General features: G+C 46.5%; 3 protein-coding genes across 3 annotated transcripts; 1 reads left to right on the top strand and 2 right to left on the bottom strand.

Annotated features, from left to right (window-relative positions):
- Positions 1-2,639: 2,639 nt before the first annotated feature.
- On the bottom strand, positions 2,640-10,066 carry LOC109785054 (uncharacterized). The gene is made up of 8 exons (XM_040391642.3): positions 9,537-10,066; positions 8,934-9,143; positions 8,401-8,862; positions 8,205-8,315; positions 7,939-8,118; positions 6,949-7,233; positions 6,089-6,209; positions 2,640-4,155 (listed from the first exon to the last, which is right to left on the bottom strand). The coding sequence occupies exons 1-8, from the start codon at positions 9,951-9,953 to the stop codon at positions 4,073-4,075; spliced, it is 1,869 nt and encodes a 622-aa protein (XP_040247576.1). The 5' UTR covers positions 9,954-10,066; the 3' UTR covers positions 2,640-4,072.
- Positions 3,007-3,930, top strand: LOC109785055 (uncharacterized). Its single transcript, XM_020343664.4, has one exon. The coding sequence runs from the start codon at positions 3,007-3,009 to the stop codon at positions 3,928-3,930; it is 924 nt and encodes a 307-aa protein (XP_020199253.2).
- Positions 10,067-13,911: 3,845 nt separating the features above from the next.
- LOC109785041 (B3 domain-containing protein Os01g0234100) lies at positions 13,912-18,756 on the bottom strand. Its single transcript, XM_040391641.2, has 11 exons — positions 18,650-18,756; positions 18,089-18,223; positions 17,455-17,631; positions 16,907-16,954; positions 16,617-16,712; positions 16,118-16,249; positions 15,916-15,950; positions 15,694-15,817; positions 15,208-15,414; positions 14,978-15,068; positions 13,912-14,893 (listed from the first exon to the last, which is right to left on the bottom strand). The coding sequence occupies exons 1-11, from the start codon at positions 18,671-18,673 to the stop codon at positions 14,181-14,183; spliced, it is 1,782 nt and encodes a 593-aa protein (XP_040247575.1). The 5' UTR covers positions 18,674-18,756; the 3' UTR covers positions 13,912-14,180.
- Between the last annotated feature and the right edge of the window lie 1,837 nt (positions 18,757-20,593).

The following is a 20,593-nucleotide window of genomic DNA, read 5'->3' as shown; positions in this document are numbered from 1 at the left end:
AGGAGAAGGCGTGGGTGCTTAACCCCGCCACGCGAGGGTGGGAGCGCCTGCCCCCACCCCCGCCCATCTGCACCCCGGGCATGGAGGACGTCTTCGATTTTTACATTGAGAAAGTCATGCGATGCCATAACCAGTACCTCGTGTTTGATCCCGCCGTATCGCCGCACTACGAGGTCTTTTTAGTTAAGCACGTTCCCTCCCTCCCCCTGGCCTAGCCATGAGTATTACATGGAGGATCATGTGGCAGAAAGAGAATGGCCGCCATCGACGTTCATCTTGCTTGTCTTCTCGTCGAGGACAAAGCGGTGGGAGGAGAGGCCTTTTATTCGCCAAGGGGAGGCCGCGGCGACCATCGGCTATATGTTTGATGATTTCCCATGCCCACAATGCTATGCTGCATGCTGGCTAGGGGCACTCTACGTTCATCAGAATGGATTCATCCTAAGGTATTTTCTCATGGCTACTCACATCTTAAGCACCGTAGCACCTTATTTTGGTTACGATTCGAGGTAACCGTTTGTTGGGGTAACTTTGAGAGTGGTTTATGTTTTGCAGAATGACCTTGTCAAATGATAAATACCGAGTGATTGAGCTGCCGGAAGGTTTTTGTGGAATGTATACCACGGACCTGCATTTAGGAAAATCAGAGAATGGCGTGTACTGTGCTCTACTTGACGGTCATGGTGGCCCCAGACTTCGGATTTGGTACCTCGACGAAACGTGTGATCAGATAAACTGGAGGTCAAAGTGCGACATCAACCTTGACCCTCTTCTAGCAGAATTTTCCGGGGAACACAGTGATACTTACTCAGAACAGTGTTACAACAGAGGTTCCCTACTTGGATTTCATCCGAACGAAGAGACTGTCTTCTTACATACACCTCTCAAAAGAGTAGTGGCTTATCATTTCGACAGCTCCAAGATGGAAGACTTGGGCTGCTTACCTGTGGAACCTCGAGACCACATATATGTTTCTTTCCCATACACTTTATGTCTGATGGGGGAGTTTTCAAGCAACCAGTAGCTCAACTAAAGTACCATCTTGGACTAACGGCATGTTTAGGCAGTTCATGTTCTTCGCGCGTTGATCGGCGAGAAGGAGAAACCATGATGCATCGCTTACGGTTTTGTACTTGGTCGTGGTTTATGAAAGAAAACGGTTTAATCAAACTTTTGTCCATTCCTCGTTTTGTTATCAGCGCATCACTTTTTCTCCTTTATAATAATAGATTATAGAAGAGAAAAATGTGCAGTTATGTCATTTATATTTGGGTTCAACCAAGTGACATTTTATACGGGGAGTGTGAATATGGTTTACGTGACTCGCTCAACCAGAATATATGCATTAGCCAGGTGCATGAGCATTCCTACACGCATTAGCACGGATCTTCAAGCACATCGACAGATCACGAAATGATCGATTCAAACCATTGTAAATGATATTGTACATCCGGTGGAAATAGGATTCGTGAAAGATACAATTTAAACTAGAATGTACTGCTATAGACTATCTCTGACGAGTGAAAACCCATCCTGACCCAACACCGGCGGAAGATTTCTATCGAAAATGCAGGGGCGGGAACAACCATCAGAGACGGGGCACGCAACAAATTGGCATGTCAAGTCACTACTCTAGTGAGACGATGACAACAAATTGGCATGTTAACCCAAGCACATATCTATCCCATGCCTTCCCCCTCTCTTTTGTTTCTTGTTCTAATGTTTATATCGTCTCTTGTACTCTGTTTTGTTTTATGGGTGTTTTTATCATAGCATAGATATAGAGCAGAGGATTATGAAGACAATTATGGATAAAATGGATAGACGTAGTGAACAAGTGGAGGGTTTAGAAATTGTTATCTGTCATCCTAGCTCCCACGGTAGATGAGCTTCCTTTTGTGCAAAAACAGTTCAAGGGCTCTTTTGTAAATACAAACAAGCTCACCTAAATGAGAGCTTTTTGCATATTGTTTCTGTTTCTTGTTGGTAACCCGGGCACTCAAATGCAACCTGTTATTAATTTTTCATGTGTGTTCCTCTTGAGCAAATAAAATTTTCATGTGTGTTATTCCTCTTGAATAAATAAATAGTAAAACATAACCGGTGTTCAGTCTGTAGGTTACAGTGTCCATAAAGTGAGAGCAGTGCGCTCAAGAATGTTATCTCAAAGTTTAACACCGGGGTACATGCCAAAACTAGTAAAATTCTCGATGTCCGTCTTTTTTGTTTGGCAAAAAATACGCTATGGCATCACAATTACAATTTAGAATGGTGGAGAAACACAATCGAATTTAGATATAACCGGTGCTCCCATGCTCACGCAGCCGCAGCTTACACAGGTTCGGCGGCACCAATGACGTCACCACGATGACATGGGCAACCTTCCTCTCAGGAGAAGAAAAGACATGAGCAACCCAAGCGCAAGCACGTCCATCCCATGCCTTCCTCTCTCCATTCTGTTTCTTGTTTTAATTAATGTTTATTTTAACTCTTGTGTTTTGTTTGTTTTTATAGAACACAGAGGACTACACAGACAATTTTGGAAAATACAGGTAGAGTAGGTGAACATGTGGAGGGTTCAAGAATCCTCTTGAGCACACTATAACTCTGCATGTGTATTATTTTCTTGAATAAGTAAATGGGAGGTAACTGGTCTTGACTCTGTAGTTTATAATAATGTCCATACAAAGTTAATCAATGGGCTCAAGAATGTTATCACAGAGTAGATTTCACTGGTAAAGTAACACAAGTTAAGTTAAACACCACCAAGCTGTCTTGAAAATCACAGAGTAATCATGTCACACAAAGCAGCCTGAGAGTAAACTAGGTCGCTCCTCACCTACACAGCACCAAGCCGTCTTGGAAAACACACTCTGCTCTGCTCAGCTCAGGTGGAGCGGCAGAGGTTCCAGCCGCAGAGCATATATATTACAGGCATCCATGGCCGGGCACACTTGCTACTTGGTAAGGCTGTAGCACCACATACCACCACCAGGGCGAGGACCCATGAGGAGGCCGGCGGTGGTTGCGGTGGCACTGCTCCTCCTCATCGCATGGCAGCCGTCGCCGGGGAGGACGGCGGCCGCGCTGGACGAGCAGGACGACGATCCTCCCGCGCGCAGCCTGCCGCCGCCCCCGGACGAGCAGGACGACGATCCGCCCACACGAAGCATGCCGCCGCCGTCGGACGAGCAGGAGGACAATCCGCCTGTGCAAAGCATGCCGCCGCCGCCGCCGTCGGACGAGCAGGACAATCCACCTGTGCGAAGCATGCCGCCGCCGCCGTCGGATGAGCAGGACAATCCATCCTGGCCTGGGCTTCCATTGTTGCCGCCGCCGCCCCCGCCGGAGGAGTCCGATGCGCCAGGAGTACCCTCGCTGCCGGGCTCCATGCCGCTGCCGCCGCCACCACCGGCGGAACCAGCAGCGCCACCGACTCGCCCACGGCGTGCGCGGCTGCCGCCGAGGCAGGATGATCCGCCGGAACCTGAGCCGCCGGAGCTGCCTCGCCATAGGCGGACGCCGAAGGATCCGACGCCGCCACGGACGGTGGTGCCACCGCAGGAACCGGGGTGGGCCGCGGTGCCGCTGCCGATGCCACCAATGCCGGCTCCTGGGAGGCCGATCAACTACAGCACCACCGGCTGGACGACCATGCTGGTGTTCGGGGACTCGACGGTGGACCCCGGGAACAACAACCGGCTGCAGACGATGATGAGGGCCAACTTCCTGCCGTACGGCGCGGGGTTCCTTGGCGGCAGGCCCACCGGCCGGTTCAGCAACGGCAGGCTCATCACTGACATACTCGGTACAGACGCACTCTTCTTTCCTTGCATCTATTTCGCTGGTAAATTATGCGTGCACAAGGTACAACTGGGCTTCTCTTCCAATCAAATGGTGGTGGAGCTCATGTGCGGCTACAGGATTTGATGTTTTTGGTCGAAAGGTGAGTGACGCTCACTGTTGGTCAGTATGGCATTTACGGTGCTGTTTTTGGGATGTGCAGCGGAAAGACTAGGTGTAGCGAGGAGCCTTCCAGGTTTCCGCGAGCCAAGGTTGAGGCCAAGGCAGCTCAGAAGGGGTGTGAGTTTTGCATCAGCAGGCTCCGGATACGATGATGCGACCGCCAGGATATCGGTATGTCAGCAGTATAACCTGCAACATTTTTTTCCATCAGAGCACAAAGTCAGGCAAATCGTATGAATTAAGTCAGGCAAATCTAAAGAAAACATGGTAAAAGGCTACCAAAAATAGTTATTGAAATGGGCTAACAAAACAGATGAGGTATAGTTAGTTACTAATCCAAGCTATTCCGTTTATTCAGAGCTGGTATTTGGTACTAACTAGCTAGCTGTGTTTTCATTTTCTCTCTCCATGGTAGAATACACTATCATTTTCCAATCAAGTCGAGGACCTATGGCGTTACAGAAGAAACCTCCAAAGATTAGTGGGACCAAGAAGAGCTGGTCAACTTCTCAGGAGGGCTACATTCGTCATAAGTGCTGGAACAACCGATCTGTTTAACCACTATCTTGCCACAAACCGTTCAGGAACAGAGAGTTGGCCGCCGTATGAGAACCTACTGATAACACGTGTCGCTAACTATACCCAGGTAAGCACTTGTCAAATGATAGTGTGCTATCTTTTGTATGTTAGCTCAGTGCTGTGACTTAACCCTTATCATTTTACTCAGGTAATGAGAGCACTTGGAGGAAGGAGATTTGTATTTGTTGGAGTGCCCCCAGTTGGGTGTTTACCACTTGTTAGAACCTTGCTAGGCACGGGTGCAGAAACATGCCATGAAAACATGAACTCCATGGCAACTTCATTTAACAGAAGGCTAGGTGAAGTGGTGCGCTTTCTGAGGAACCAACGAGATATCAGAGCTACTTTTATTGACGTTTATCCAATCGTAAGCATGGCGACAATAGACCCCAAAATCTTTGGTAAGTTGTGATACATTTTGGTCACTTTTAAATGAACAGAAGGGAAAAAGAGTGTAATGACAATGTTTTCTTATGAACGCCAGGGTTGACAGAGACATCAAGAGGCTGCTGTGGAACAGGGGTTATTGAAGTTGGGCAAACATGCAGAGGCCGATTAACATGCACAGATCCCAGCAAGTACATGTACTGGGATGCTGTCCACCAAACAGAGAGAATGAACCAAATCATCACTGATTACGTGATTATGAATTCAATTGGAGAAATTTATGCCTAGATCAAGATTGTGAATTCAAACCTACAGCCCACACAGATTGTATCTAGTATTTTATATTGTATTGTAGTGCATATTCGATTGTGGTTCAATAGAACAGATCAGTCATACCATTTTCTACTATATTGCTTATTCCATGATTGTGACTGCGAGACGGCACGATTTTTCTTAAGATGGCACAGATATTACATTTGGTAATGGAAGTGCTTGCATAGTCATAACTAAGTATGGCCCTGTCTATTTGTTCTTCATCCTCCGCACACCCCCACAACCCCCAAACACAAACCAATGGATAATCTCCAGCAATATGGGCACCCGTAGCACAAACCGGTCTGGTACTCCTGATCCGCAGAGGAAATAAACCATGCAGTCAGCAATAGAGCTCCATAAGTAATTGCCTTCCTCTCAGTGATAGCTTAACTTTTGCATATGGGTCGGTAGAATCATGCTTAGAACACGTAGGACCTTATGAGGGAGAGTTGTTTTTAACACCCGATGGTGGCTGAAGCTGTTACCTAATGATTATATAGAAGAGGCCAGCAAATAGGACATTGTGGGTAAATATAGTACTGGCTATTATACTATATGTGTGGGAAATAAATTGCTGGAAAAAAAAAACAGGAGGATAAATGAAATGGTTAAGGTACCTCCGTTAGCATGGATCTTGAACAGGCCTCGCCAAAGCAAAAAAAGATTCTGAATTTACCGACATCAACAACTCAATTGGGACAACCTTAGCAGGACGGGAAATTTTAAGCCTAGGCTCCAGAAAGGCTGACAATATCCATTTGGAAGTATCAGACAGGACAAAATATATAGCGTAAATATAATCACAAAAAGTAAGAATAAGTTCTTGGGACAATCCTAATACCTGGAGAAAGCTTCCGCCCCTCATACAGCAGTGCTGCTAGTGGATTTTTGGCCCAATGGTTCACAGCTAGGCGGCTTGTTGGCTGAAAACCTACCAATTTACCTTCTTCTGACATCACCACCTAAATAGATGAATCAAGTGACAAGGTGCAAGTTATAGCATTTGACCAAAGAGAATGAATAACATATCAATTTATTTTAACAGAGGGAGCATTAACATTATAATTATAAAAGCAATGTAGAAAAGAATATCAAAAAGAAGCAATATAGAAAATAAATATAGGTGTCTTATGAACCAGATCACACATAAAAGTAGGCAAACACTGCACGCACAGCTTATTCAAGAGGTATAAAAGAGTAGCTTGCAGTTTTTTTTGTCATATAACTGAAGTAAAGGATTAAGTCCAATTGCAGCCAAAGTATCAGTAAGCATACAATAGCTGAGCAAACAGTAAAAGAAAGAGTAGACTCTTTCATGTGAGTCAGACCAAAGAACCAACTTGATACATGAAAGACAAGGTATTACAAAAGGTTCACTCTAAATCATAATATTATGTAAAAATCCACGCATAAACTGCTGGAGTAAGATAAGTGTGAAACGGATTTGAAGGATACCAAAACTAAAATAATAAATTGCATTGGGATAATATTTAAGGCGACAAAACAAATGCATTCTGCTTCAGCACGCGTGACAAAAAAATCGAATGGCAAACAACAGATATAAAATTAAGAAATGGAACATTATTAATTCATGACTGTATAAGCATATCGATATCAGACTCGAGTTGTAGATACACCATCAAAAATAACAAATGTCTTCATCTGCTACAGAGATGTCTTTAATAAATCAGGCAAACTTACCTGAAAGCTAGCAATGTTCTGCAGACTTTCCTGGGTATTATCGTTTTGTTCCAGATGAGAAGTCATCCCGGTGGGAGTTGATACCAATGGGTTCTTATTTTCTTTGATAACAGTACGGGAATACTGAGCATCATCAGAAGCAGCATTATCGCCAAAATTGATGGCCTTGAAGCAGTCAGGCAATTCTCCAATCCAAGCACCAATATTTTCATCAACCACTATATCCCCAGGGCAACCACATGAATCTTTTATTTTCTTAACAACAGATATGCAATAACCTCGTACCTGCTCAGGGGGAACAAATCAGAAGAGGAAAAATTGCAGAGCACCTGATATACGAAAATGCAGTGTCCACAATTGATACTATCAGTGCTTTCGCAAAAAAAAAAAAAAAAAAAAAAAAAAAAAAAGAAGAAGAAGAAGAAGAAGATACTATCAGTGGTTCCAGAGCCACAGAGAAAGAGCACTAAACTCTTGAGAGCTGAATAGTTCTTGGAGGGTAATTATTTGTCATCAGATATGCCCTTAATTATGCACAGTAGGTAGGTCTGCTGGACATTCCAAAAGAGTACTGTAGTAGTTGAAATATATAATCTATATGCTACATGATGTTAGCAACAAGAAGAAAACAGAACACTCGTCATGAAGCAAAAGCGGCTTAGGAAATGACTTTTCCATAAATCATCTTTAGCATCTTCCAGAGACTCCATGGTTTATAGTGAGCAGTTAACAGTTACTACATGCAAGTTGCAACAAATGAACGTTTCCTATTTAGAGTAACACCAAGTATCAAAGTTAGAATCGGTTAGAAAGAAAATAAAAATTAAATCTGAAATACTATGGGGAAATCATGATGAATCAATATCCTGTGAAAGGGCCAACAGCATATCACGCATAAACCCCAGAAAACAGAAGCGGTCACAAAGGAATTCAGGCTAAAAACAAATTTCTCCACAGAACAAGCATGAACGTCACAAGGAATGAGTATACCTCACTATTATCCAGAGAACGAACATCAGAACAATAGCTCTGTGATGATGAGGTGGGTGAACTGCCCATAAACAACCTTTTGCCTTTAAGAGATTGAGGCCAGCATAACTGAGCAACGACGCCGACAATAAAAATAACAGAACAACCAGCCAAGAAAGAAAAAAGGTTGTTCAAATAACCCTGCACCCAAAGAAGCAATGTTGGAAAAGAGAAAATAATAAATATTTTTACAGGCAAGCTTCGACTGAAATAAAGTAGCAGCATACATTGTTCCTTCTAATCTTGGATGGTTCTGCATTCCAGTGAGAACGGAAAGTTTTTCCAGGAATCGTAAATTGATCTTCAAAATACATGTCAACAACATTCCCTAGTTCCACCTACAGTTGCAGAAAATTAAATAAATAATACTGATCAAAACAGCAGTATGTTTACATCAAGGATAGTGATAGATTAACCATATACCAGTTGGAAGTGGGATATGGGAACTTCCCACCTATTATTTACTAACTCATGACAGCCCTCAAGCTTTGTATTCTCGAATGCATTGGCATTAATTTGCAGTTTATAAGAAGGAACAAACTCATGGGCCCAAAGGATAAAATCAGGACTGCCGATCTCCGCCAACCTTCCATATTTTGGGGCTGGCCACCACACATTCTTTAATCTGCCCACTTCATGAGAGGACTTGGTAAGATTAAAACTCTCCAAGCATCTCCTAGCATTATTTGCAACTTCTGCCTCGGAAATTCTGTGTACACAAACAGTGGAATCAGATGAGCAGTTCAGCTTCTGCGATTGGAAAAATCCACCTGTGCCACCGAAGTAACTCTTTTCGGTATCCTCAATGACACATGAGAAAATTGCTTCAGCAAGAGCGGATAGAAGTTTTCCATCCGATGAACTGATGCTGAAATCCACAGGAACCTGGCAAGCAACCACAAATTAGCAAGAGCTAAACAAACAAACAAAATTCAGTATCAAGCCCCAATGTACACCTTTCGGGGTTTGCTCCAATCCTGGAAGTCCCTCCCTGAACCCGGGGAGAAGATTTCTAGCCGGTAGTTTGAAAGCTTGTGCATCACAACTTGCTTAAGAGCCATGGCCAAGATACTCTCGGAATCAGGTTCATTTTCAGAGAAAATATCATCACCAAAGTCCTTCTTTATCTTAGCGGCCTTCTCTTTGACTTCCTTGGCTTGCAAAATCTACAAATCAGCAAAACTTCCTCAAGAACAAAACGAAGAGAGAAAATCGGACTAAAAGTTACAATCCTTGCCGTATTTCACATATACAAACAGACTAATAAGCTCCTTCGTGGATAAATTACAATTAAGCGGGGTAAACAATGATCCGTTCTTAAACCACACATGTCTCGACTGCAGCACGAATGCCTTATCCACCTGCACTGCCATTGGGAATCCACATGTTGAATTTAGCTTCCAATGGGTTTCACCTTGTGTTGGCTGCATATTTCTGATGATGGAAGTACTAAAATGCTGTGTGTATTCGAAGAATGTTTCCTATGGTTGGTGCGGCATGACGGCAGCCTATCCTAATCGAATGACAGGCACTGAAGCACTGCAAAGTAAGGCGCTCACCACCCGAGTGGACGCGGCGCCACCGGCTCCGGGGAGGAAGGCCTCCATGACCATGGCCTCGGAGCCGGCGCCGAGGTGCGCCTCCGCGGCCGCCCCGCCGTCGGCCGCCGCCGCCGCCGCGACCGCCTGCTCCCGCCGCGCGGCGCCGGAGACCTCGAGCCGCGCGAGGCCCGCCTCGTAGCACCGCGCGACGGGGATGACGCGCCCGCGGTCTCGCTCCGCGCCCCGGTTTCCCTCGCGGTCACCGCCCCCGCCGGAGCGGGCCGCCGCGGCGGGGAGGGCGAGGCGAGGAGCGGGGGCCAGCGGTGGTAGGGTTCTGAGGAAGGGGGGCGGGTAGCGGGGGGAGGGGGAGGAGGCGGCGAGGCGCGGGCGGAGAGGCGGAAGGTGGAGCGGGAGGAGGAGGGACGGAGATGGCATTCTGTGGGAGGGGCTCGCCGGAGACGGGGGCGGCGCCGGCGCCGGCGACAGGGGAGACTCGCGGTCGACTGCGGGCGGGCGCGGGCAGGAAGTGGGGAGGCTTTCGGAGGTTTATCGTGCCAGCAGTTCGTTTTCTTTTAAATTCTCTCACGGTCAAATATTTGTATATTCAAATTAAATGCGAAACATGATATTTTGCAAAATATAATGTGTCTTTTCTAAAAAAAACTTCCGATCTATTCTTCTTCGATCATGGCAGTACAACGGATATCGAAAATAATAGAAATTACATCCAGATTTATAAACCACCTAGCAACGACTACGAGAACTGAAGCGAGTTGAAGGCGTTCAACTGTTATCGCCCCTCCCTCGTCGGAGCCAGGCCGAACTTGTTGTAGTGAACAGTTAAAAAATCGTCGCCGTCGCACCCAAACAGCAACCGTCACCGATAAAGGGTAGCATAGATCGGAAGGATCCAACCTAAAGACACACAAACGTAGACGAACGACAAACAGATCCGAGCAGATCTACCAACGATAGATCCGCCGAAGACACATCTCCACATGCCCATCGGCGGTGCTAAACGCACCACCGGAACATGGGCTAGACAGGGAGAGCCTTATTTCATCTTCAGGGAGCCGTCACCATCTCGCCTTCCTCAGCAGGACACAAACTCTAACAAAAACACATAAAAAACATCTAAAAATGGAGTCCTCCCAGCGGCAAAGGCAGGGATTCACCACATCTCCATGACCCTAAGGCCACCAGAGACGAGGTGGACCAGCGACAACGCCGGCGAGAGGCGAAGAAAAATCTAAGATTGGAAGATGTGTGTGTGGGGTTGGGGGGGGGTGGTATATAATGCGTGTTTTGACCGTACAAATTCAAATTTCAACAAAAAGAATACAGCGACACTGCTTTGTCTCGGACAAAACTGATCATAGTAGTACTCCATTCGATGCATATTACTTGTACTAAAGATGCGAGAAGTAATATGAATCGGAGGGAGTAGTGGACTAGTTAATAGAAATCACTCACTTTTTTGTTTTCGTATATTTATTCCCGTAGCTACTGTACAACACAACATGCAAGGAAATATATGTCTGCTGAGATTTAATTTTATTTGTTCTTTGCTCTTTACAGAAATCTTGGATTCATAAATGGGAGAAGCACATAAGGGAGAAGAAGATGATTGCAAGGATGGAGAGGGAGCAAATCATTTGGAGGGATAGAATGCCACTGTTTGGTGTTTTTATGCATTTTTCTTTGCTTTCAACTGTGTTTGCACTAGCTGGGAATAAGTGACTAGGCAATAAGTGTAGATGTATGGATATGCTCTAATGCTCCTGGTTTACTATGAATCTTCGATTTGTAATGATGTGTAATGCTGCTGGTTTATTATAAATCTGGGCTTGTTTTAGTTGTTAGAATTGTATGCATAAAATGGAATTCATGGAATTTTTTTTAATTCCTAATTAGTTAGTAGTAGAGTGGGGGAAAACACAGCGCTACTAGTATTTAGGATACTAGTAGCGTGTGGTACTATGGACGCGCTACTACTATTTCGTCAGTAGTAGCGTGGGTGCGAAAATAGTAGTAGCGTGGGTGGCATACGCGCTACTAGTAAAATGTTAGTAGTAGCATGGGTTTACCCCGCGCTACTACTAATTTTTAGCTGTAGCGCGATACTAGTAGCGCGGGTACCCGCGCTACTAGTAGCCCTTTTCCTAGTAGTGTGATGCCGTGCCTCGTGCGATTGCTTGGTCCTGGATGGATCGACCACGTGCCTCGGGTTATTCTTAACATAGATCTTTGCAATGTTCGATCCGATCCACGGCGGTGCGGCTGCCGGATCCCGGCAGCGGTGGGGCGTGGTGCTGGTAGGGACCGCTGTCAGGAGAAAGGCGATGCGACTGGGCGTCGTCGGTGAGCGACCACTCTTGGTCTGGATCTCAGGGCGGCGGCCCTGATCGGAGGCGGTTGGTGAGGCTCAGACTACTCCCGGCAGCATGGCGCGAGTTGCCCATGTCCAAGGCGGTGTTGTTCTGATGGTTCGATGGCTCCACTCTCGTACCCGCTCGGTTAAGCGACAAAGACGAGCACGTTTGGGATCCGTCCTTGCGGCTCATCCGGTTTGGCATGGTGGGGTGGCAGCCCTCCCTCCAAGCTCCAGTGGTGGCGTTCTCCGGCAGTGGCCAGAGCATCAGGGTACACCGCAGCGGCAGTACGGCTCTGGATAATCGTTGGATTTGGGCGGCCAGATTCGGGGCTTTGAAGGTGATCTTGCAGATGCACAGTTGCCGGCTGAAGTCTCGTGCAGCAAATCTGGGTGAAGATCTTGTCTTCGGCAGTTGGTCGAAGCTGGTGATGGTGACGCCTTGGCGATGTTTCCTTTTTGAAAGCATCATCTAGGTGAAGCTCCCAACTCCTCCCGCTACCTCAGGGGAAACCCAAGATCGGTCGATCGGATGACGGCGGCACCCTTGAGTCGTACCTCCTTGGGGGCGTCATTCTTGGATGCCTGCATTGGCTTGAGGAACCAGTGGACGGTTCCAACGGTGGAACGGCGTTCCATGTGACGCATCGACGACGTGGAGTCTTGGCGGCGTGGCGCAGCATTGTCTCGGCAATGGATGTGTGATGATGGACGCGCGCAGGAAGGAGGTGTTGTCTAGCGCCGTGGGGGCGTTGATGGCAAGTCTGGCAAGGTCGATGCATCAGTACCTGATCTAAAGATGAATAGGTGGAAGACGGCGGCGACGACCTCTGAGAATGCGTAGGACCGGCGTGTGCCCAGACCCAATATGAGGCTTTGTTGGGGCCTCTGACTTTAGATGTTAGGGTTTGGTGTGAGGTCCGTTTGGTATTCGGATCGAACAATCGGCACCCCTTCATCAAGTGAATAAGAGTAGCGACAGATGTTGCCATGATGATGGCTTGAGACTTACTTATATAGCATGCATCGCCCACACGCTGGGAGTCATCCTCCTTTTCAGAAAAAGAGAACGTGAATTAACTGATCTTCTCTGATCACCCCGGGACCTCGCAGTTTGGTTGCCCGCAATTCGTTTAAGTTTCAGTTTGAGTTTGGCACCAAAACTAGTAGCTGCAGCCTACAAGCACGAACCAAGAGCTCGACAAACTCACGATAATCCTGAAACCAGGCTGCATCTCATCATTCCATCTTCTGCGATTGTTGTGCACACAAAACAGGAATGGCTAGAAATTAGCCTGCTGAACTTTTTGCTTGAGGTCAGTCGATTCTTGAACCATTGGATGCGAAATCAATGACCCACAGTCTTTCTTCAACCTCTGGACACATCTCCTTCCTTCAGCCGCCAGCCACCACCGGCCTAACCACCGGCCCCCGCCGCCTCACCACCCCGCCCTCCCCGGAACCACTCCTCACCGCTGGTCCTTCGCCGCCCCGGCCATCCCTCCCAGGCCCCCGCACTGAGCTTTTTCTCCGGCGAATCCCCACAACCACCGCCCCCACCCTGAACCCTAAAACAGACACTGGGATGATGACGGTGGCCCCTTCCTTCTCTCTGGCGAGGCCCCCCCTTTTCCTTCTTTCAAAAATCGAATTTGAATTCGACACAAAACACATCATCGTAGCTAGCTAGTAGCATGGTTTTGGATGCCAAGCGGGGCTTTTTTCTCGAGGGGCACCGAAATTTACGATTACCATGGTAACCACGAAATATCACAAAAAATTCGGACGAAATTTAAAATCAAATTTTGAATTCAAATATTTCCAAGCTGATATAGGTAAAGTTTTAATTGCTACAGATCAGCAACTTTCACCTATCGTAGTGGCAGTTCACAAGCACCCACCGCTGCAGCTCGCACACAGATCTCGAGTTCAATTCCTGGTGCTAGCAAAATTTCACAACTGCTTTGGTTTTTTACTTTTGCATTCTGAAAAAGAAACAAAAAAACGAGTTTGGATTCAAAATTTTCAAAAAAACTCGAATTTGAATTCGACACAAAACCCACTAGGTGAGTGTTTTTCGTGGGGTAGCGGTAAACGCGGTAACCGCTCGGGATCACGAAATTTCGAGCGGTACCCAAAACAGTGGCCAGTAGTACGTTGCTGTATGTATGTACAGAGAACCAACTAGAACTAGACACATATATAGGTCGACCAAGTGTGATGAGCTGAAAGAGATGCCAGCCAGCCACCAAAATGCGCACATAGGACACAAGACAGCGTCGAATCACCGATCACCATGGCGCGGCCGCCAGCTGCAGCATAGCATCAGCATGGCCCCTCTTCTCCCCCGCGATCTCCTCCATCTCCATGTCCATCTCCTTGAGAGCATCCTTCAGGCTAGCCATCTTTGACTCGAGGGCCCTCACCTTCTCCGTGGCACGAGCACGCTCCAGCTTCATCGCCTCCTCGTACCCCTCAGACGGGTGATCATCCGATGGGCTGGCGTCGAGGAGGAAAAGGAGCTCGTCGACACGCTTGCGCATGAAGCTGACGTCCATGCCCAGCAGCTCAAAGGACTCTAGGGTCTTCTTCCACGCCGCGAGGTCCTCGAAGGAAGAGGAGGAGGTGGTGGGGTAGGACCTGATGCCCTTGGCGATGCTGGCGGTCTCTGCTATCACCCCTGTGGCTAGCGTCGGGTTTATGTGCTTTGGCAGACGCCTGTGGAGGAACGCTTTCCGGGCGCCGCATAGCTTGTAGTACCTCCAAAGCTGGTGATCGGGGACTAGTTTGCGGTCAATGACAGAACTGTCGACGACGGTCTTGAAGGCTCTGAATGTTTTCACGGCGTCGAAATCAGGGTCTGGATCTGCTGCTGATCTGATGCCACCATTTACCGCTTCTTCACTAAAGAGGTCATTGCTATCGTTGTCCGACGCTTTGTTGGTGATGACTTTGGTGAGCTCTAGATCCTTCTTGGACTTGACATCTTCATACGAAGTTTCTTCTTTTTTTTGCGTCACAGAATAGAACACATGATTAGAAAGATTTCATAACATTGAAAGATGAAGATGATACTACTTTTACTCACCGAGTATGTTGTTTTCCATGGACGTGTCCAAACTCAGGAGACCGAGCGGTCCATCGGTTGTGGTGAACTTATTCTCTCTCAGTATATACACCTGTCCACAACAATGAATCGTCAAATCATACCATTATCAATATCATGAAGGAGCAACTAGTACCCCTGGCGCGCACTCGGGAAAGCGATATTATAAAAGAATTACAGAGCAGTGGGCATAACATTTGTGAGGCACTCACCTTAAATCTTTTCGGTCCCACAAGTTGAAAGATCACGGCATCGCCGACCATAAGACCATGGCGTACCACAAACCCATGCCACCCACCACTTAGGCCCTGCTTGCGAGCTAGGTAATTTGTATCAAACCCATGTCCATCCTCATCTTCTAATACAATTGTAACATCATGCTTTGGAAGATGCTCTCCGCAAAAGTTGAGCGGGACACCCTGGGAGAGCAACACAAAATTCAAATGTAGTGGAAGAAAAAAGAAAGCTAAAAACTAATCAGGGGCACTTGATTCTCAGCTCCTCTGTCTAAAAAACTGAATATCACAAATGTAGACGCGCTCTAAATTTTATGGCAGCGTTTTCTGGAGATACCAATTGCCTTGTAACTTAATTTTCTAAATAAAAACACAACCGAGTGTTGTTCATAAGAATAAAAAACATCACCGGATTATTCGGCATTGGGCAAAAATTCAAACACCTAATAGATAGATACTTACCAGCCAAAAACCTTTAACAACATGCGATTTCTGCATAAGCTTGACGAAGCTTGGACCTTCTGCTGGCAATTTGTTTTCTACCTCTAAAGCTCTGTCCAAAGCACTGCCATAGAAGCCAAAAACACTATAGGTTGTTTGAAGATTCAGGTTCATAATTCAGATAGACACACTTGACAGCTTTTGAACACTCCACTAACGAGAAAACAACAAAAGTTGAAATACCTTGCATATTTCTTCCGGCCATCATCATCAGGTATCTGTCAAGTCACAAATTGTTCATAGTCTATTGCCCAAATAAGAAATTTTGACTATACCATCCACATTCGAGAATGTAATACACATATTGACCTGCTTATACTCAGTTACAGCATCATATTTTTTTTAAAGGGTATGATGTATCAACAAGTTATTAGTGCGACCTTACCTCTGGCTCAACATCAGCATCCGTGCCTTTATTGCTCTTACTAATGTTGTTGTTGTCAACCAACATTGGCTTCTTCTCTAGCTTTCTCTTGCCATGTCTCTTGGAACGTGCTGGATTCTCTGTCTTATTCCTCTGAAAATAGAGTAACAAACCAAAACAGAACAATGAATTCAGTATGTTTTCATATATGCGACTGGATATAACAAATAATCTCAGTTGTGAAATTTTTAGATGAGCCGAAATAAAGCATTGCGGGTGTATTTTTTCTGTCGAATACGGACCAAGATGTGTATACTTTTGTATTAGAAGAAATAATTATTGGTACAGAAAAATCTAGAGGCCAGTAAAAGAAAGCCAAAAGAAGCAAAGAAAAGCTACTCTAACACTGTCCAACCATAGAAAGCATCTTGAATTCATAATACATTTGTTCACAATTTTTTTTACTTTTTTTCATATCACACACACACACACAAGGCTGGAATAAGTGAGTGTATCTTACTTTATAAGTTTTAGTGATAGTTCTCCGGGCTTTGTGTTTATATTGAAAGCCGGGATGCTTTCCACGCCCACTCTTCACATTCTTGGTTCTCATCATCTGCCATAATGAGGTCACACCAATAATTTACATGATCCTATTTTATGAAAATTATGATGGAGAAGGAAATGAAAACGAGGAACTATTGCGATGATGTCAGACATTATGTTTTCAATAAAAATGATGCTGTGAATGTGTCCATGTGTGGTGTAATTGGTGCATATACAAGAGAACTACAGGAATAGAACACTCACGATCAATGGAACAAAGTCGTCATCGCTGTCATCAACTGGCGTATTCTTCTGAGGAACATCAACAGCGAACTCGTCATCGAAGAATATGCCAATTGTCACGAGAAGTTCAAAATTAGTAAATATTAAAAAACAAATGTATACATAATGTAGTCTAATAACATGGAGGATGCTACGCGGTCAGTGTGTACTTGTACTAGTCGCTGCAGTACTAATGAGCATAATAAGAAAAAACATAAGCAGTTAATTTTCAGTTTGTCTGACGGTTCCACAAGGTAAGCGTGCCCGAAGATTCAGAAAGAAAAGAGAAAATGCAAATGAAATGGTTGACAAAAAAGGAGTAAAGAATTGGCCTCATAACATTCTCAGTACTTATCCAATGCTCGATTCATCGACCGACCAACCAACTGACTAACTAACTGATAAAAGGGGCTTCCTATATCTATTTGAGTTGGTATATGAGAACATGTGTTTGATACTCTGAATCCTTGAAGAACATATGTACCTGTATGAAGAAATGTGAGATCAGATGGTTGCATGAAGGTTCTTACCATCAGCTCAAAAGCACCACCATCATCATCAGCCGCAGCTGCCGCAGCAGCGATATGCCTACTGATGCCACTGCCATCATCAAGAAAAGAGAGCCTTCGATGCGCCAATGACATCTTGTGGCCCATCTTGGTCCTGGCAGAATGGGGGGAATCACCCGCCGGCGTCCCTCCCTTCCCCTGGAAATTAGTCATGCAACCAAGACAGAGTAAGTGTTATGCGCGCATATGAACATCAATCAACCAATCAATCATTTTGGTACTTACTGAATCTCAACTAGTGATCTAGCAGCAAGTAGTACAGGACCAAAAGAAAACACAGATGTACTAGTGTGAAGCCTGGAAGAACAGAGGTTCCTAAAATGCAGCAATGTGAGATCAGATGGTTCCACAAAGGTTCGCACCATCGGCTCAAAATCAATCGGTAATTTTGGTACCAAATGTCATCTACTAGTGATTTAGCAACAATAAAAGATTCAGAAACAACATAGAAATGCTAATGAAATGGTTGACAAAAAAAAAAACTACTGAAGTGGACTCTGAACATGCATTTGGTACTCTGAATACTGGAAGAACAGAGGTGCCTGAAACTGAAATGCAGCAACGTGAGCTCAGATGGTTCCAGAGAGGTTCTCACCATCGGGTCAAAATCATCGTCGTCGCCGTGCCTGCTGCTGCGTTCATCAAGCAAAGCGTGCCTTGGATGGACCATCTTCTGCCGCATCTTGGACTTGGCAGAGTGGGGATCACCCGCTGGAGTCCCTCTCTTCCTCTGGAAAATAGTCAGGCAGCCGATCAATAATTCTGTTGCCAAATTTCGTCTAGTGATCTAGCAGTAATTTCTAGTCGGTGCACCCAAGGTGAAGCAAAAATCGCCTTGGAAGCGGTGAAAAAGCGGATCGAAGGGTGGCGCAGACTTGAACAAAGCCCTAGAAGCAGCTGGATATAGAGATATGCAATCGGAGAAAACGATGGGGACTTTCTTTTTCTTTTCTTCTTCTTCGTCTTCTCAAGAATCAATCACCTCCCTCTCTGTTTCTATTTGCAAGAACCACATGAATAGGTCTACAAAAATAGCATGAAGAAATCCCAAGAAATTTTTACCATAAATAAATGAGTTGAGTGGGGTAGAGAAGCAGATGATGATGGGAGCTGGAGCAGAGGAGGCGGAGGAGGACGGGGAGGGGGAGGGGGTTACTTTGATGGGCTCGTCGATCGCCATGGCTGGCCGGATGCACTCCCTTCGGGAGCTCCGATGGGTGGAGCGAGTGTGAGTGCGAGTGTGAGCCAGAGGAGGAGGAAGAAGACACTGGTAAATACTAGAGATACACAGCTAGCGTCCCTTCAAGCTTACACGTGTACAGCTCCCAAATATTACCACCGTCTTACTGCCTCGTGGTGTACTACTTGTCCAACATGCAATTTTCAGTTATTACTTTTTGGCAAATTTAAGTCCTCCAATTTTTCCTTCTGAAAAAGAAACACCCCGAGCCATATTTCAGAGAAAAACCAACTCGGACCCTCGCGTTGTCGTCCCCAGGGCGGTCCCAGGCCGACGCCTCGCTCCTCCATCTCCCTGCCAGTCATCAGAGGGGGACATCGGGAAAGCTCGCACGATCACCGGTGACGGCGGCAGTGAGGTTCGCGTCGCTTCGTTTCCCATGCAGAAGGCATCGGACGGAGGGGCGACAACCCGACGATGAGGCGGTAGGCGTGGCCCGCGGGTGATGGTGGCTGGATCCCTCGATCGCTTGGGTAGTGAGGTGTTGGTGGGCCGTGGTTTAGGCGAAGGGCCTTCTTCGGCTCCCGCCTCCATATATGAAGATACGACCTCCTCCCTCCTTTCTGAATCACTCCTCCTCATCAACACTGATGCATAATGGCCTCGATCGCCTGTCCTCTTGCTAGCGAGGTGATGGCAGTGCTGTTCTGGGTCGGGTGAAAACCCCTGGCTGGCTAGTTTGGCCATGGCAGCGGTGACACCCAAGGGTGCCACTTTCCGAACTGGAGGAGTTGTGGAAAACCCTTCCTCCCACACCCGGTCATTTGCTGAGCGAAAGCTCAAAATGTTTTGTGGATTGGTTGGCGACAACATTATGCGAGTCATGTTCTCCTTGGAGATGCCGTATAGGAAAGGTTTGGTCTTGAATGAGTGGTGTCGTGGTGTGGAGGTGTTCGACTACTTTGAGTTTCAAGTGGCGGTGGCGAGCGATGCTTTTTAAAAGAAAGGCCAGACGCTTTCTATCTGGTGATGCTCTCTGGTACGACATGCGTTGTTATGTCCCAGCGGGTTGACATCTTCCTCCACGGGTGTAAGGGGATAGGGTTTTCGTCCCCGATGGCAGCAGCCTGACCACGACACTGAGTGCTTGGTCCCTTTCTTGTGAAGGCCACCCGTGTTTTCAATATGTTTACCGTCTAGGCTCGGCCTCAATGTTGTTCTTTCGCCTTTGACGGCGACATAGTTGTAGTCGGCGTGGTGTCCTTCATGCTTCGAGCAAGTCATTTTGTTGTGTTGTCTCCGTTTGGCCGCCCAGGCTGACCTCAAGATTGCCCGGGCACCTCGACGAGTCCAGCCCGATGGCGGAGTTCCACGTGTCGAGCCAGTCGCGGGGGCCTGGAGGCAGCGGGTGCTCTGGGAAGGACACACCTATGTGGGAGTTCAAGAAGCTTTCCACGTCGGCGAGCAGGCCTGGCAGGGATGCTAGCATCGAGGCAAGACTGCGGCAAGACCTCCTCCTCTCGCAGCTCCATGGACACCATTAGGCCCTCCTTGGGCACCACCGACCGCAGCTTCACGCGCCACGGCCCTGCCTTGTTTGTCTTGCCGTTGTTGGAGCGTGCTTGCCAAGTGTTCGACGAAATGCATAAGCCCATTGTAAGGTTTAATCCGCTAAGGGCATGGTTAATAGTATAGCCAACAATCAGCTATATAAGGTTGCCACATCATCTATAGCCAACTTAATAGCCAACATGTATGGTAGCTAGTTACTAAGTAGTACTACTCTCACCTTATACTCTCACATTGTTTCTTAGAGCACGTGCTGCAGTCGGCTGTTAATCTATAGCTCGCTTCCCTTCTCTATCCTCTTCTCTCATCCAACTCAGCAAATATATAATTTTTTAATCCTTAATGCCTGCT

This window comes from Aegilops tauschii, chromosome 6 (assembly GCF_002575655.3).
Source record: "Aegilops tauschii subsp. strangulata cultivar AL8/78 chromosome 6, Aet v6.0, whole genome shotgun sequence".
Taxonomy (NCBI): Eukaryota; Viridiplantae; Streptophyta; class Magnoliopsida; order Poales; family Poaceae; genus Aegilops; species Aegilops tauschii.
Note: the sequence above shows the minus strand (reverse complement) of the source record. Positions and strands in the feature narration are given on the sequence as shown.